Source organism: Pholcus phalangioides, unplaced genomic scaffold (genome assembly GCF_987345545.1).
Source record: "Pholcus phalangioides strain wild (caught in Gottingen) unplaced genomic scaffold, Ppha-v1.0 ptg000022l_1, whole genome shotgun sequence".
Classification (NCBI taxonomy): Eukaryota; Metazoa; Arthropoda; class Arachnida; order Araneae; family Pholcidae; genus Pholcus; species Pholcus phalangioides.
Genome location: NW_028301615.1, coordinates 9524649 through 9541179, shown reverse-complemented (window position 1 = coordinate 9541179; position 16531 = coordinate 9524649). Strand labels below are relative to the sequence as shown.

Genomic DNA, 16531 nt, shown 5'->3' with positions numbered 1-16531 from the left:
TTAACAAAAGAAACACACACTGCACTAAAAGTAACCACATATGATATAATTGAAATAACATCATATTGTAAAAATGAGCTCAATACGGATTACATCCTTCCAGGAAAATTTCAGACTGACAATCTCGAGCTCAGATTCAGCTTATATCGACAAATGGCAGGAAGTCTATCATATAACTATTCGTCAACTGTTCGAATCTGAAAACAAGCTGAGAATTCGAGCAAATATGAAACTAGGCATCATTTCAAAAAAATATACCATCCCTGTGAATGACGTAATTTTAAATGATAATTTTGGAGATATAAATTCAATTGATGAAAGATCTGAAATAACCAATTTTGAAGTAGATGAAGTAAGAGAAAATGAAATTGAACAAGCACATGAATATTTACCAGTTTTGGCATACATAGCTGGATACAGTGTATTCTCAGTTTTGAAACACAGTAAATGGGATAGCTGTAAAACTATATTAACAGTCGATAAAGAATTTGATTTTGAAGAAATTCACAGTTTAATTATGAAATTCGATCGTGGTAAACTTCTTTTTCCATCACCTGCAGTAGTGAATGTGGTGTTATATAGTTATCTGATTATTAATAAATTACTTAGCAATAAAGAAAAGGAATTATTGAAAAACAAAAACCATCGAGACCTTCTATTCAAGGTTTCAAAGAAATACATAACTGATGAAAATCTGTTTGTGTTTGATGAGTTTTGTTCTTTTGGACACAATTCAACAGAAATTTTAAGTAAAATTTTGTGGTCATCTACAAACATATTTTTGAACTTCTGTAAGCAAAGAAACGATTCTTCAGTCGAAAGAAAAAGTCAGAAGCGAAAATTAAATACTTTAATTTCGCAATAAGATGCTCTAGAGGGATTATTTAATCATTTGTGCTGTTACGTAATCGGTTATAAATACTTGTATGTTTTGCTTGTAATTAATGTGGTTTTTGTACATATTGTATATATAATATTTTATTTGTGTGTGTGTAACTAAATAAATTTCTAAATTTGAAATTTCAGATGTGCCAAACATTTGCTTTTATTATTTTATCTTGAAATAAAAAGTTTGTTCTATCTGATCATTGATGTGTTTTAGTTTACTTACTCAAACATAATTTAAAGGGCTTTAAAATGCATATTGTTTTTTCAAAAACTGATATGATATTCTGACTATTGTTTTAATGTTCACATTTATACACTTCTCAATCCTCTATAGGAGCGATTCTCAACCTTTTCTGACTCGCTTTTCAGTGTATAATTTCTATGGCGGAGCCCTGTTTAGTATATTATTTATAGGCGGTACCCTTTAGGCCTCTTTTTTTTTGTTAGTTTATCAAATTTACTGATTTATTTTATTATCCTCGAGTAGCCACTCGAGCACCAGTTGAGAACCGCTGTTTGGTATATATCTGAATATACTTGGCAAATATATAGTCAGAAAAAGAAAACTTCTTATACCAATTTATTTTAAGGTATACGCAAATACAATACTTTTCATCCAGAACCAGTGGATTCCGTGTTGGCGAATTTTTTGAGATTTTGCTGGTATAGAAATTTATAAAATTGCATCAAATTCATGCAATTGGAAGTAAAATTCTGGTTAACTATTAATCAACTTTGCTAAGCAAGATGTTATCGATTGAAAGATAACACGGTAAAATAAAGGCAAACTGTATGTTTCATCCTCAAAGCCATTGTAACTAATTAAAATGCCTATTAAATTTAGTTAAATTCCTGTGTTGATGCAAGGTTTAAATTAAAAATATGCTATCACAAATTTCATCCATATTTGAAGAAATATTCACTATGTTTTTATGGAAGTGAGCCACACGCATCAAGGTTAATATTCCGTCAAAAACACAACTTTAAAAAAAATCCAACAGTTAAAGAGAGAATTTTTCCCCTCTCCAGCGACGCGATGCCTCACGAGTGCTGACGTAATTTTCGATTTAGGGGGCCTTATTACTTTCAAAGGTAACGGTTATACACTGAGTGGCCACATTATTCTGACTATTTGACAGTTTTGAGCAAATGAACTCTGTTGCTACAATGAACTATGAGCCACACTGTTGCCGCTAGAGGGCTAGGCTGTCATAAAAAAAGGAAAGCTTAGTTCCTGAGTACAGAGCCTCAACTAGAGGGGAGCAAATGGGTCTGCCACAGGCGCCGGGCCAGAAGAGGAGAAAATTTCCCCACTTTACCTATCATTCAACATTACAAGGCGGTGCGAAAATGCATGCTTGCCCCGTGCTGACCAAGTACCTATCTAGGCGTGGCCTTCGTAGTATAGGTCAGGCGTTCTAAACATTTGGAAGTGTGTGGCCTGGTAAATCTCTTTTGTGTAAGTGAGAGACCTGGCTTCGCAATGCAAATATAAGCCAATGATAGACATTTTTAATACAAATCTAATGGTACTACCAGGGCCACAACTAGGGGGAGCGGGCTGATCTGGTGCACCAGGCCAGTGGGGGCAAAAATTTTACCATCTAACCTCTTTTTCAGCATTATAAAGGGGCGTCAGAATATCTGGGTAAGCGTCTAGTTGCGACCTTGGGCACTCTACTCTGGTTTAAATAGCTTTCCCGGTCTGAACACCAGGCTCGCGTCCCACTTTCTTAGCGAAATTATTTTATGCGCTTTATCTCAAAAAGTTCATTATGTTATTATATTAAAGTTAAATTATGTCAGTAGTGACAACGTTGTGTATTGTTTATAAAAATTTTCTCCTACAGGGTCCCGCCCCTTCACAGGGGCAATGGCTAAAATTGGCTAAATCCGATAGAGTCTGGTCAGCGTGTTCTTTTTGAAAGAAAGAAAGTACCGACAGCGAGATTCGAGGCACAAAGAAAGTGTTCATATCGAAACTTGCAGCCTTGTCCACAACACACAGCCTACCACAATTTTTTTCCACAGAAATAGAAACCAATGATTTTTAATTAAAATCATTAAATTCTTTAAAAAAGGGCTATAGCTGAAGAAGGAAAGGTGTAATTTTCAAAAAATTTCAGTAAAATGACTTTCACATTTATATGATGTTTTGACCTGTATGAGCGTACAAACTTTTCTACGACGCGTCGTATAAACGAGGCTTTGTTATATTGAAACTGAGCCTCCCCCCCCCCCCAACATTTTGAATAACTTTACGCCTATGGTGGGTCATGTTCTGGGAAGGAGAAGAAGGTATCTCTGTGAATCAAGTAATTAATTTCTAAAAACGTGTTCTATCCAAAGGTTCATTTACTTTCACTGTCTACACTTTCACTGCTAGTAGGAAAAGCTTGCAAAGAAGCTCATTATCACTGAGAATTTAATGTATGTAATTCCGCACATGTAATAAATCTAAAACAAATATACAGTTGATCCCGCTTATAACGTTTCTCCCATTTAGAACGTTTTTCCACTTAGTATAACTTATTTTCGTAGTCCTAACAATAAGTAATTCTTATTAAGATTTCTTGTTTGAAGTGTTTTCTTATTTACAACGTTTTTTATGATGGTTTATTGAAAAACGTTATAAGCAGGATCCACTTTAATTAACAGTTGGAGTCACACATTTATATATTTACTAATAATCAATTTATAAATTCCCTTCTGATTGATATTATATTTCGTTAAAAAAATCTTAGCACTTTCAATGTCTTCTGATAAAATTTAAAGCAAATTAGATTCTCTCTCTCTCCTCTCTCAGACACTTATCTTCTAATTCCCTATTCATACTTTGGTTTTCCTGGTAAAATGATTTTATTTTCCCTTTTTGATGGTCCACCATTCTGATCTGTCGCCATTTAACTGCCACATATTTTCACACCTGAATATGGGAGCTACATCAGATTTGTGTTGGAGAAACTTAACAGTGTGCCCAGCATTTGGCATGTTTTGTGTTCAGTAGGTGGTGCCATCTATCTAGCGCCATAACTAGATACTTTTGCAAACATGGGTGAATTTGGTGCTCCCCTCTAATCCAGACCCAGGACACTAGACCCGCCTGTCCCCCCTCCCAGTTGCGGCCCTGCATCTATCCTCCAAACTGGTAATGTGTGCATTTGAAGTTTAATGTATGCATATTTGTGTTGTAGGTCTGTGTGATCACCATGGCAACCAGAAGTTTTTCCAAAGGAATAGCCAACTCAAAATTTGAAATCTTTGGAAAAATCACATATTTAGCCGATAACCATTATGCAATTGCAAGTTCCAAACTCAGATTCTCACCAAAAGCGAAATTTTATTTAGTGGTGGTGGGTGGGGGGTGTATAAGGGGCCTCTTCCCCCCCCCCCCCTGGAGATCGAAAATAAAAAATATTTTTGTGGAGAATTAAAATATTGAAATAAAATAATTTCTATGACATGAATGTCGCTCTCCACTTGTTATTACGAGATATACGGAAGACTGGATGTTGTGAAGATATTTAGTATTTGAGATGTTAATTTTTTAAGGAAGGAAAAAACTCATCTCTGCCTCTACCGGTAGAGGCAGAGATGTTGTTTTTCTTATTAAAGGAGGCAACTTTTCCTCACTATAGCAATTTGAAAATAAAAACTTAATTTCTTTCAATGTACATACATGTTTAAGTTACATATTTTGAAGTTGTGGAAAAAAGGGAATTCAATTTTCCTCCCATTTTGCCCAAAACTGGGCTGTAAGTGAACAATTATCCCCTTATTGTATGGTCAATTTTATTAATCAAATACATAGTTTAACATGCACTAAAAATATATATTTAGGCATAATGTAAGATGCACACATAGCACACATGATGTACATATATGTTTAAATTAGATATTTTATGGTTGTGTGGGGGGAAAGGAAATTATTCAATTTTTCCCATTTTGCCCAAAAACACGGGTTTTTTAGGAAAAACCTGCCTGGGTTGGGTTTTTTACAACCCTGGTGCTAAGGAATGCCATGAATATGTGTAATTTTTTCAGCACATTCATATATGTAAACAATGAAAAAATAGCTACACTGTGATGAATAAGTATTGTTTATTATACATATGAAAAAACGTTACATACCTGATAAATTTACTTCCTTGCCTATTTCACTTCAGGCTTTCTCAACAGCATCCTTCCTGGAGTAACTGGGCCTTATGTAATCATATAATTCTGGATACCTCTCAACCAAATCGACGAATTTCAGATTGAAGAGCTCCATTTTTTCCTGACAATGTAGGTGATTTGATAAAGATCACACTTCTTTTCGTGTCACTCGAAACACCAATCACTCTGTCAGCAATTGCGATGGGTAAAAGCTGCCAAGCAATCGTGCCATTGGCGGTCTCCAACTCATTTAGTTGAGAAGAGAGGGAAAGAAAAATCGTAGCTCACTCGCCAAGGAATTGCTCTGTGTGTGGAGATTCTTACATGGGAACTCTGACAACAAAAAACATAATCTGCTACATTTACCAGAAAGAGAAAGTAGTGATTCTTGAAGTGACTGGTCTGAATCATATAATACTGATGGAAAAGAAAAACAAAGATGCATTTTTTTAAATTGTCTATTCTTTATAAGTTAATTTGTAATATGAAATTTTAATAGTGCCCTAGCTTTTCCTCGATAGTGCAAATTTACTGTTGCATAACAGTATATGTTATCTATATCCTGCACGAACAACTAAATAAATGAATAAAAAAAACCATGATATATACATATAAGAAGGTGTACATCATCGCAATGGGCAATGTGATGTTAATGCAATGTTTAGGTTTTTTTTCATTGTAAATCTTGTCCACATTTGCCCTTTAAATTCTCATATTTATAGTTGGAAAGTTGTTTTATGGATGCCCTGTATGCTTAAGAAAAGGTAAATTTCTTAAAAATTAACAAATTAACCATGTGGGATAATGCTTGTTGTTTTTTATTGTTAAAAAATTAGTGTGATTAAATATATTGTACTAAAAAGAAGCAGCAGTCACAAAATGACTGCCATTGGCCCTTTTAGGTATAATGTATAGTCTGACCCTTCTTGTGTTAAGCAAGAACTACTCCTCAAAGAGTCACACATCATAAATGCTCTGAAGAAACTAGACATTTTTTGCTGAAGTACATCCCTCCTATCTGCCATCAATAGTTTAATAACATAAAAGTTCCAATGCTGCAGAAAATATTAACTTCCTTTCAGATGAAAAAGACAAATTTATGTTGCAAATGAATGAAATATTAAAGATACAGTTTTTATTTCTAAAGCACAATAATGATGTTTACTGTAATAAATCAACAAAGAACTTAGTTTTGTAACTCTTTTTTTTTAAACATTTTATAAACACATACTTGTTGTTTTACTCAACAATACATCACTTGTTTAATATCAAGTGGTTCAAGTCATTTATTCCTTAAAATTTACTGCTATTACCATAGATACAACTAATTGTATCAATGCAAAAAGTTACATTGGTCTTTCCTGAAAATGTTTTACAAGCAAAAAAAAAGCATTTCAAGGAAAACTGATTTTTTGGGAGCTTTCAGGAAAGAATGCTTTGTGATGTAAAATTGCACTTTAGTGATTTATAGACTACTTTGATTCTCAAAGCCTCATTTGTAAATAAAACTTTGAATTATCCAAAACATTTGGAGAAAAATTTGAATTGAACATGTGATTCAAATGGGAAATGAAATAGGAAACTCAAGGGGAATTTCTAAAATTCAAATTAGACATGTTGAAATTTAACAAGCTCAACTGCATTTAATAAGTTTTTGGAATCTGACTTTCCCAGCATGCTGAGAAAACCTGATTTTCTAGCATACAGGTGTACTTTGATGTTTTTTGGCATGTCAGCTGATATGGGAAAATGTGGTACAGGCTTGTGTATTTTTTTCTGATTATATTTCCAGGGCATTCATTTATTTTTTAGTCAAAAAATCAAAATCTACATTTAAAATCATGTCAGCAATTGTTGAAATATGTGTATGTGTGAAAAGAATGCGTGATGTGGTGAAAAGTGGAATGGGGGAAAAATGTTCTGCAAATCATGTATGTTAAAAACTGCAGTTATAAACATGTAAAAACTTTTTTTTTCTTTTTTTTTTTTTTTAATTTTCAGGTTCTTACTGGATATTATCATAAAATTCTTAGAGCACTCCAGCATGTCCCTGAAAATTCTGCATATCGTCAGCATACAAATAAAGTCATTACTGAGAGACTTCAGATTGTGACAATGGTAAATAATGTATAAGAATTTTTAAAATTCTCTGCTGTTGTACAGTGAAATTTCAATATAATGATACTTGGGGACCAAGAAATATTTTTGAGTGGTTATCATTATACAGTCAGTGCTCATTATAACGACCCCACATTACACCGATCATTCTTTTACAGTGACCATAAGTCCCAAATGTAACTGAGGGAAAAGTCCCTCGGATTAGAAGGTGGTGTTTTTGGAGCTTTTAACAGACCTTTCAACCTCATCCCACAAATGCTCAATCAAGTTGAGATCGGGTGACTGAGAAATGGCCATTGAAGCAGTTGAAACTCGGAATCATGTTCCTCAAACCAATCTGAGATAATTCCAGCCCCGTGGGAGGATGCATTGTCCTGCTGGAAATATTGAATAATATATTTCGTCATAGGGATATATAGAGAACACCAAAATTGAACACTTGACGCATGGAAGGAGGTTGTCTGGTCTGGCTTTTCTTTATAAAAGATATCTTTTCCATAACATTGATGGCAGGATCCGTGTGTGGCACAAGCAGCATGAAGCCAAGGATCCAGCATATATCGTCATTGGGAAACATGGCCATAAACAGGTGTATGTGGTCAGCAACGATGTGGAGGTAGGCACTGTCATTGACAGACGGATGTTTCCAATGGAAATAAGGGACGGAGAATATACCAGGAAAATGCTGCTTGAATAGTCATGTGGAATGCCGGATCCTTGGCTTCATGCTGCTTGTGCCACACATCACACATGGATCCTGCCATCAATGTTATGGAAAAGATATCTTGACTCGCCAAACCGGACAACCTCCTTCCATTCATCAAGTGTTCAATTTCGGTGTTCTCTAGCCCACAAAAGCTGTTTTCTTTGGTTTTACAGTGAAATCAAAGGGACTCTTGTTGGTCACCGTCTATTCAATTCATTTTAAGATCCATCTTGTAGAGCATACGATAGGTTTAGCCATGATCCTGTGTTGTATTGTGCTACAATTTGTTGCATTGTAGTTCTTTTGTTGCTGCACACAATGTGTGTCAGTTGCCTGACACCTTTTTCGTTTCACATATGATTTCCACTTGAAGTTTTTTGGCTTAGCTGCCATTCTTTGAAGACTCGAGATATGCGTTTCAGACATGCATATGCCTTTACAATGGTTTGTCACCTCTTTAATTCTGCCAGTATATGTATACTGTTGTACGAGAAAAGCCAAGAAGGTTAGCGGCTTCAGAGATACTGGAACTGCCTTTTCTGGCTCCCACAATCATGCCACGTTCAAAGTCACTCAAATCTCTTGTTTTTCCCAAGAGCAGGCAAATTGAACGTAAGCTGGTGCTTCTGACCAGGAAAAAGTTTTTTTTATCAGCAAATCTGGTTTATTGCGTTAGCACACGTGCTGCATGGATGAGTCAAAGTTTGAGTGAGGGGTGTTTTTAATTTTTTGGCCACTGAGAGTATATAAAATTGATTTTCTGTGTGTATGTGTGTTCTCTATACAAATCTATAATTTTATATCTATCATCGTTAAAAATTTTGTATGTATGCCAAACGGGACCCAACTTGAACGATAGGCTATTTTAAAAGTTTATTAGAGCTGGGCAAATGCCTGAAATGAGCAAAAACTATTAGGCAACAGTGGTTCTTGGGCCTCAACAATCACTTTCAGAATATTTACCTTGACTCCCTAGCAATGCGTTTCAGACATGCATATGGTTTGACACTTTACGTTTGACACTTTACATTTCTTTACAATGGTTTGACACTTCTTTAATCCTGCCAGTATATGTATAATATAGAGATGTGAGGTGAGAGAAAGAATATTATCCTGGATGTAAAAATTGGAGAATAATCGAGAATATTCATTTTTCTTTTAAATAATTAATTTCTTTACTAATTTTGTTTGTTATAAAATATAAATCAGTTTTCATTGCCTGAAACATTTAAAACAAAATTTTTGGTGTAATCACCTGATAATGACAACTTTTAGTTCGAGAATATTCTTTTAGTCATGATAAGAGGTTTTAGAAGTTTGGTTACAAAGATTTTAGAAGCCTCAAGATTAAAACCTTAGAAAATTATTTTGAAATCAGATAAATTTACAGAAATAAGTTCAACAGAAAAAATTAAACCAAAGTTGATTGATGAAGGAAGCTATTCTTATATAATCATCTTTGTTCTAAGAAGATACACAACTAATTTTCTTCAACATACGTACAATTAAATTTTATATCACTTGTATTTTTTTTGAAAGTTGTGTAATTCAGCCATGTTGGTTTCATTTTCTTGCTTTTAAACTCTGATATTATGGACTAAAAACTTCAATATTCTCCGTCGTCTTGACGGGAAGACAGATGGGGGGACAGAAGAATATATTCTCTCAAAAAACTACTGTTATAAATTTAGTTTACTAGAGAATATTCTTATTGAAAATAAAAATTGCTCAAGTTGTTTATAGAGATTATTGATTATAATGTTATTACGAATATTCTTGAGAATACTCTCTGGAAAGACTACTATTACAAGTAACTGGAGAATATTCTCATTGAGGAGAATATTATCGAGAAAGACCTGGAGATAACTGGAGAATAATTCTTAATAAATAACTGGAGTTATTTATTTTTATTGATAATAATAAAAATAAATAACTGGAGAATAATTCTTATTATTTTTGATAAGAATATTCCCCAGTAATTTATAAAATTTATTTCCTTCCAGACAATATTCTCAAGGATATATATAACTATATTATAAATAACAGGAGAATATTCTCATCAGGAATAATAAGAATATTCTCAAGTTATTTGTAATAATAGTCCTTCCAGAGAATATTCTCTTCGATGAGAACATTCTATATATGCCTTTATAATGGTGGGGTGTCACTTTTTCAATCCTCCCAGAAATTGAAGAATACTCGCGCAGTGCTGGGTATAATAGCTAGTCTTATCTTATATATAAATGTGAAAGTATGTATGTATGTTCTTTATACAAATCTACAGTTTTAGACCGATCGTCGCCAGATTTTGCATATATACCAAAGAGGTCCGGGATTGAACCGTAAGCTACTTTAAAAGTTCGTCAGAGCTGGGCAAATGCCTGAAATGGGCAAAAAACTGTCGGGCAACAATAGTTTTGGGGCCTCAACAATTACTTTCGGAACGTTTACTTTGGTTACCGTGGTTTCCAACAATGTGTTTCAGACGTGAATATATGCCTTTACAATGGTTTGTCACACCTTTAATTCTGTTATTATAACAGCACTAGCTCAGTGTAAAACAGTTTATTCCTTTATAACGGTTTGTAACTTTTCCAATCCTCTCAGTAATTGAAGAAAACCCGGGAAGAGCGCCGGGTATTTCTGCTAGCCTATATACGGAGTATCCTGTAAGTGCTAATGCGGCCTTTATCTCATCAACCGCCCATCGTAGAGGTATAGTTTCAACTTAAAAAATGTTTAAAAGGCGTTTGAATAATATTCGCTGCACAAGCTGGACGTATGACGTCACTAACAACAGAGAACAACAACTACGCTGACAAAACTGGGAATAAAAATGTTCAATGCCAACTGATGAACTCAATGCTTGCCTCAAATCATCAACACTCTGGCACGAAGTTAAAAAATTATCATTATCCACCAACATGCGAGTTCAACTGCAAAATGACTCAGCACTGCTATCATTTTCACATCAGTTGACCAACCAGTAGACCCAAACACTGGACCGATTATGTTCCCAGATGGATTTTGCCAGTTGTTAAACTCAGTTCAAGAAATTGCAGACAGTCTTCCCAAACATTCAACAAAATGACCAAAACCATGAGTGGCTTTCTGAGAGCGATTCTGGCACCGAAAAATGACAGTGTGAACAAGATCAACGAAAAAAATCCTGAAACATTCCGGGAGACTCCACATCTTATAAATCGGTTGACACTGTCACAGACAGTTCTACACACCAGATGGACAAACAAAAATATTGTGTACCCACAAGAGATTGCCTGAAGTTTCTAATTAAAATATTTAAAAATGAAAGTAATTTTTTCTTACTTAATGCAGAAATATTTTTATTAAGAAATAATTAATATAAGCTATATATATGTAAATTTTCTACCGGGCGGGCTACGTCGCCAGGTATCAGCTACTCTTATATATAAATGTGAAAGTATGTATGTATGTTCTTTATACAAATCTACAGTTTTAGGCCGATCGTCGCCAGATTTTGCACATATACCAAACAGAACCGGGATTGAACCGTAGGCTAATTTAAAAGTTCGTCAGAGCTGGGCAAATGCCTGAAATGGGCGAAAAACTGTCGATCAACAATGGTTTTGGGGCTTCAACAATTATTTTACGATTAAACAACAATTTATTTTACAATTATTAATACTTTCGGAACGTTTACTTTGTTACCATGGTTCCCTAACAGTGTGTTTCAGACGTGTATATATGCCTTTACAATGGTTTGTCACACCTTTAATTCTGTTATTATAACAGTTTATTCCTTTATAACGGTTTGTAACTTTTCCAATCCTCTCAGTAATTGAAGAAAACCCGGGAAGAGCGCCGGGTATTTCTGCTAGCCTATATACGGAGTATCCTGTAAGTGCTAATGCGGCCTTTATCTCATCAACCGCCCATCGTAGAGGTATAGTTTCAACTTAAAAAATTTTTAAAAGGCGTTTGAATAATATTCGCTGCACAAGCTGGACGTATGACGTCACTAACAACAGAGAACAACAACTACGACAATAAAACTGGAAATAAAAATGTTCAACGCCAGCTGATGAACTCAATGCTTGCCTCTAATCATCAACACTCTGGCACGATGTTAAAAAATTATCATCCACCAACATGCGAGTTCAACTGAAAAATGACTCAGCACTGCGATCATTTTCACTTCAGTTGATCAAACTTGGCAATGGAAGAATTCCTGTAGAGACCCAGTGCAGTGTTTTGCTGACAAGGGGAGGGAGGGGGGTCAAAAATGCTGAAAATCTGCTTACATAATACTTGAATGGCCCCTATCTCAATTATCACTGAAGAAATGCCATTCACTTTCAAGCGATTACAGTTCCCGATTCGTTTAACTTTTGCCACGACAATCAACAAAGCGCAAGGCCAGTCGTTAGCAGTGGCAGGTATCAACCTACTTGAGCCCTGTTTTTCACACAGACAGCTTTACGTCGCCTGTTCGCCTGTTGCTAATCCCAAAAATTTGTACATCTACACACCAGATGGGGAAACAAAAAATATTGAAATATTGTGCATCCACAAGTGATTGCATCAAGTTTTTAATTAAAATATTTAAAAATAAAAGTAATTTTTTCTTACTTGATGCAGAAAATTTTTTGATTTAGAAATAATAAGCTATACGTATATAAAATTTTTACGGGGCGGGCAACATCGCTGGGTATCAGCTAGTAATAATATAAGAGACAGTCCAGTGTTGAAGCTCAAAAATAATGATTTGAAACACCAAACAGCTATTTCAAGGCTAATATTGTCTCTTCTGGACAGTCTTTTGACCACTGAAGAAGGAGCTATATTAACCTTGAAATAGAAAGAGAATTATTGAGACCTCTTCTAAATTTGTTTTGTTGGTATCACTAGAAAAATATACTTATTAACATTTTCTTGCTGCACAAAATCATAACTATTTTTATATCATTTTTTAATACAAATATGAATATAAATTACTGCTGTTTATAGCATATTTTTAATTGGAACAATATATCAACATTAAGCATTTGCATATTCTAACTTGCAGAAATACCCGATGCTGCCCGAGTCTTCTCCATATAGAAGGATTAAAGAAGTTATAAACAATTGTAAAAAAAAGATAAACATGTCTCATTGTTTGCGAACCACTGTGATCGAAGTAAACATTCCAAAAGTCGCTGTTGAGGTCCTCAAACCATTGTTGGCTGACATTTTTTAGACCATTTCAAATATTTGCCCGACTCTGATGAACCCGAGCCCCTGGGTAGGAGCCAGGGCTGGAACTAGGGGGGGGGGCAATTTTAGATGGGAACGAAGAACACGTATAGAATTATCAAATTTTAAAGTTGTGGGGGCGGCAAAAATCCTAGTTATGGCCCTGGTGGGAGCATATATATATATTGTCAGCCCTACCCTTGTGGGGACAATAAGGGGGTCTCCTAGTAAACTTTCTAGTTATGCTGTATATATGCTGTAAAAATCCATATTGACTTTATTATGCACCCACCCATCCAGCTATTGTGGCGAGTCTCAAAATGACTTGTCCCAGTAGGGAATACAACAGAAATTGCGACATGACCACTGAAAAGATTTCTACTGCAGGGAGTCCCACATTGAGGGGTTATTGCATCAACCTCTCAATGAGTAAAAAACAGGCTGCTGTTCGGAATCTGCAATAAATTGTAGGTCACGGTCTAATTAGCTCTCGTGTATGGAAAACTACAGTGGTGCAATAAAAATGATCAAATGACTTGTCCCAGCCTTGTGGTAATTTCAGTAAAAATTAGTCTTTTAAGGTCTGCATTTCAAATGTCACAAGAAAGGGGATGCTGGAGAAACACTTGCACCACCCCTGATCATAATCATAATAAAAATACAAAAGTGTTTTGGTCTTTTTTTATGTGCCTGCATTGAGCTTGTGGTTGAAAAAAATATGTGCTGTAATAATTTTAGCATGTTAGGCGATAAATTTGTCCAGCCTTGCGATGGACACATACAGAAAGGATATGGAATATATCCGCCCTCCCCACTAAAATAATTGTATTATTGGCCCGGTAGGGCAGAGAAGGAAAATCACTGAAAATAAAAGCACTACATAAACTAATGAACTGGCGTATTTTATATATCATATGCTGTCCTTTCTCTAATTTTTAGAGATTTTTGAGCTCAAATATCTCAGTGAATATTGCACTTAAAAATGGATATTTTTTCTTCTATTTTTGGGCTCATGAGAGACAGGACAACAACTTTGTAATTGGGCTTTTTAGGACATGGTGACCAAATAAATAGTTAGTTTTTTATTTCATTTATTAAAATACAACCCCCCTTGCAATATGAATAGCAAATCTGATGTCTATACATTATTTGGATAACTTTCCAATTGGAAGTATGCTTCTTTTGGATCAACAGTTTGCGAGTTATTCTAGGATAAAGGAAATTTCCTATGCGCCCTGTATGATAAATTAAAACTTATAGTAATGGTTATGAGGACCTACTTTTCACTTTGTTTTTTCTATTCCTCATCTCAGTGGTCTAGTGATGTTTCATCGACAGTCTAAAAAAATCAGATTTGTTTTACCTGCTCAGAGCCTTGGAAATGTTAGAGTGTATTTTTGATCCTAAGTGGAGCAAACACACATGCAGATAGCTTTTACTTATGTTTAATTCTTTGTTAAGTTATCACAAACTTGTTTTTTGATATACTGACAGCCTCTGCTATCTGTTTTACCTTGATTCAGTGGTTGTTTAGTGTCATTTGTTGAACTTTTTAGATGTTATTGCTAATAGTCTTATCAGACAAGATGACTAACCATGTTTAAAGTCAAACGTTCATCTTTTCACTGTGGCAAAAGATGATCCAGCCACCATAGACGACATCCAGGTTGGCTGGAATTTGAGCGGATGTGTTACCATTCAAAGGCAAAAATTAAAAATCATTCCTTGATATTTGATTTTTTTTTTTCATTTTTGCAAAAACACTGACTGATAAAAATGATAAAAGTGTCTATAATGGCTGAAATTTTTCACTTGTATCTTTCAGAAGCGAGTGCAATTGCAGTAACATACTTGTTTTGAGGAGCAATATAATTTTCATGTTGAGACTTACAACTTTTCAGACTACCGTTGTAATGTGACCATTGGTGATAATATGCAAATAAGTCTCTTAACTCTATAAAAACCAATCCGGCCGTAGACGGCTCTACATGCAAACAGCCAAACCGCCCGTAGCCGGCCGAGATGGGGGGTATGGGTATATAAGACATTTTTGTGAAAGGGCAGGGAGGGATGATTGACAGCTGTCGTCAGAGGCGGGAACGAGAAAGACAAGCGTATACGCCCCATCAGTTGGATTCCGGAAGCTCCACTTCGATAAAGCTGACTGTTGTTTGCAACAATATAACAAAACGAGAGGTTACACTATCATGTTGTTACCCACGATGTTGGCGTAAATAATTTTGGGAAAATAATTTTAAAATTATCAAGATGCGTTAAATTTTATTGCTTATAATAGATTATATTGTTTAGATATTTAGAATTTATGGTATCTTGTACTTTTGCGATTGTTGCGTTTTCCTGGAACTTACAATTAGAGCCAGCTTATGTGCAAAAAAAAGGACACGCAGCATCAAATAATTTTGTTTTATTAGTTGCATACCAACACAATTTATTGAGCCTGTCATAACAGGTGCTCTATCTGAACAAAATCCTGGCAATTTATTAATTGGAACATTGCTAGATTTCCGAAAGTTCGGTGTCATTTGTGTAATGTTATCCGTACTGAACTTCTGAAAGCCTCCATCTTCTGAAATTTTCAGAAAATGTTTTATTCTTTTTTTTATTACAATTATGGCGATACTCTCATGAAAAGAACTTTCCTTTACCCAAAATTCGGAGAAGTATTTTACTCCTAATAAGATTTTTAGAAGTGAAAATGAATTTTAATGTACTATTGTAACAATTATTGTTATGGGGATGATGCCCCTCGTATCGAATGAAAAACATGAAAAGATTCTCTACATAAGCTGAAATGAATTTTTACTAGGAAACTGGGAACGGTCCTGCTTGAAAACGTTCACAACCTTGAGACTCCTTTCCTAACGGCCATATGCTTCGCAAGTTCTGTTACTTTGTCTAATGGTTATATATTTGGATCATGCGTTAGGGAGGGACAGCTGCCCCGTACGGAAAATTTGAGGGGGTGGCAATTTTAGTGACAAAAATGTATAAAAGCACTTTGTTGTGATTCTGGGAGTTGGAAAATCAAGCCGCAAAAATTAGCGCCCACTCCTCCGGGGCAACATGTCCGCCTGTCCCCCCCCCCCTAGTTGCGGCCCTGGTCATCAATACGCATATTTTCAGTTCACACAAAGAAAACCTTCTATGTTTGGATAAACATGACTAATCGCCGACCGATATTATTTACTAGGACTGTAAAAGCAATAAAGAAAAATTTGTAAAAAGCAAAAAAATTACGGTATGTTTTTTTGTGTAAAAAAACATAAGGGCATGTTGCAAAGGGACATTAACATGCACATGAACTGAGCCCGTGATAGTAGTATAATACTAAGTAGTATATTTCATTTTGTGCACAATTTTGCAAGTGTTGTTTTATTTCTTTAGCGTATTACTAAGGTTTTTGATTGTTAGTTGAGAGGTTAGTACACA

The 16531-nt window shown here is 35.0% G+C and overlaps 1 protein-coding gene and 1 long non-coding RNA gene across 3 annotated transcripts in view; both read left to right on the top strand.

Moving 5' to 3' along the window:
• Positions 1 to 16531, top strand: part of LOC149069437 (uncharacterized) — a 529602-nt gene that overhangs the window by 380966 nt on the left and 132105 nt on the right. The window lies entirely within an intron of this gene.
• ND-13B (NADH dehydrogenase (ubiquinone) subunit ND-13B) overlaps positions 1 to 16531 on the top strand; it is an 84210-nt gene that overhangs the window by 48665 nt on the left and 19014 nt on the right. For both annotated transcript variants that reach the window (XM_089249362.1, XM_089249363.1), the window contains one exon: positions 7045 to 7161. In XM_089249362.1, coding sequence (XP_089105488.1) covers positions 7045 to 7161 — 117 coding nt within the window. The remainder of the gene's footprint in view (positions 1 to 7044; positions 7162 to 16531) is intronic.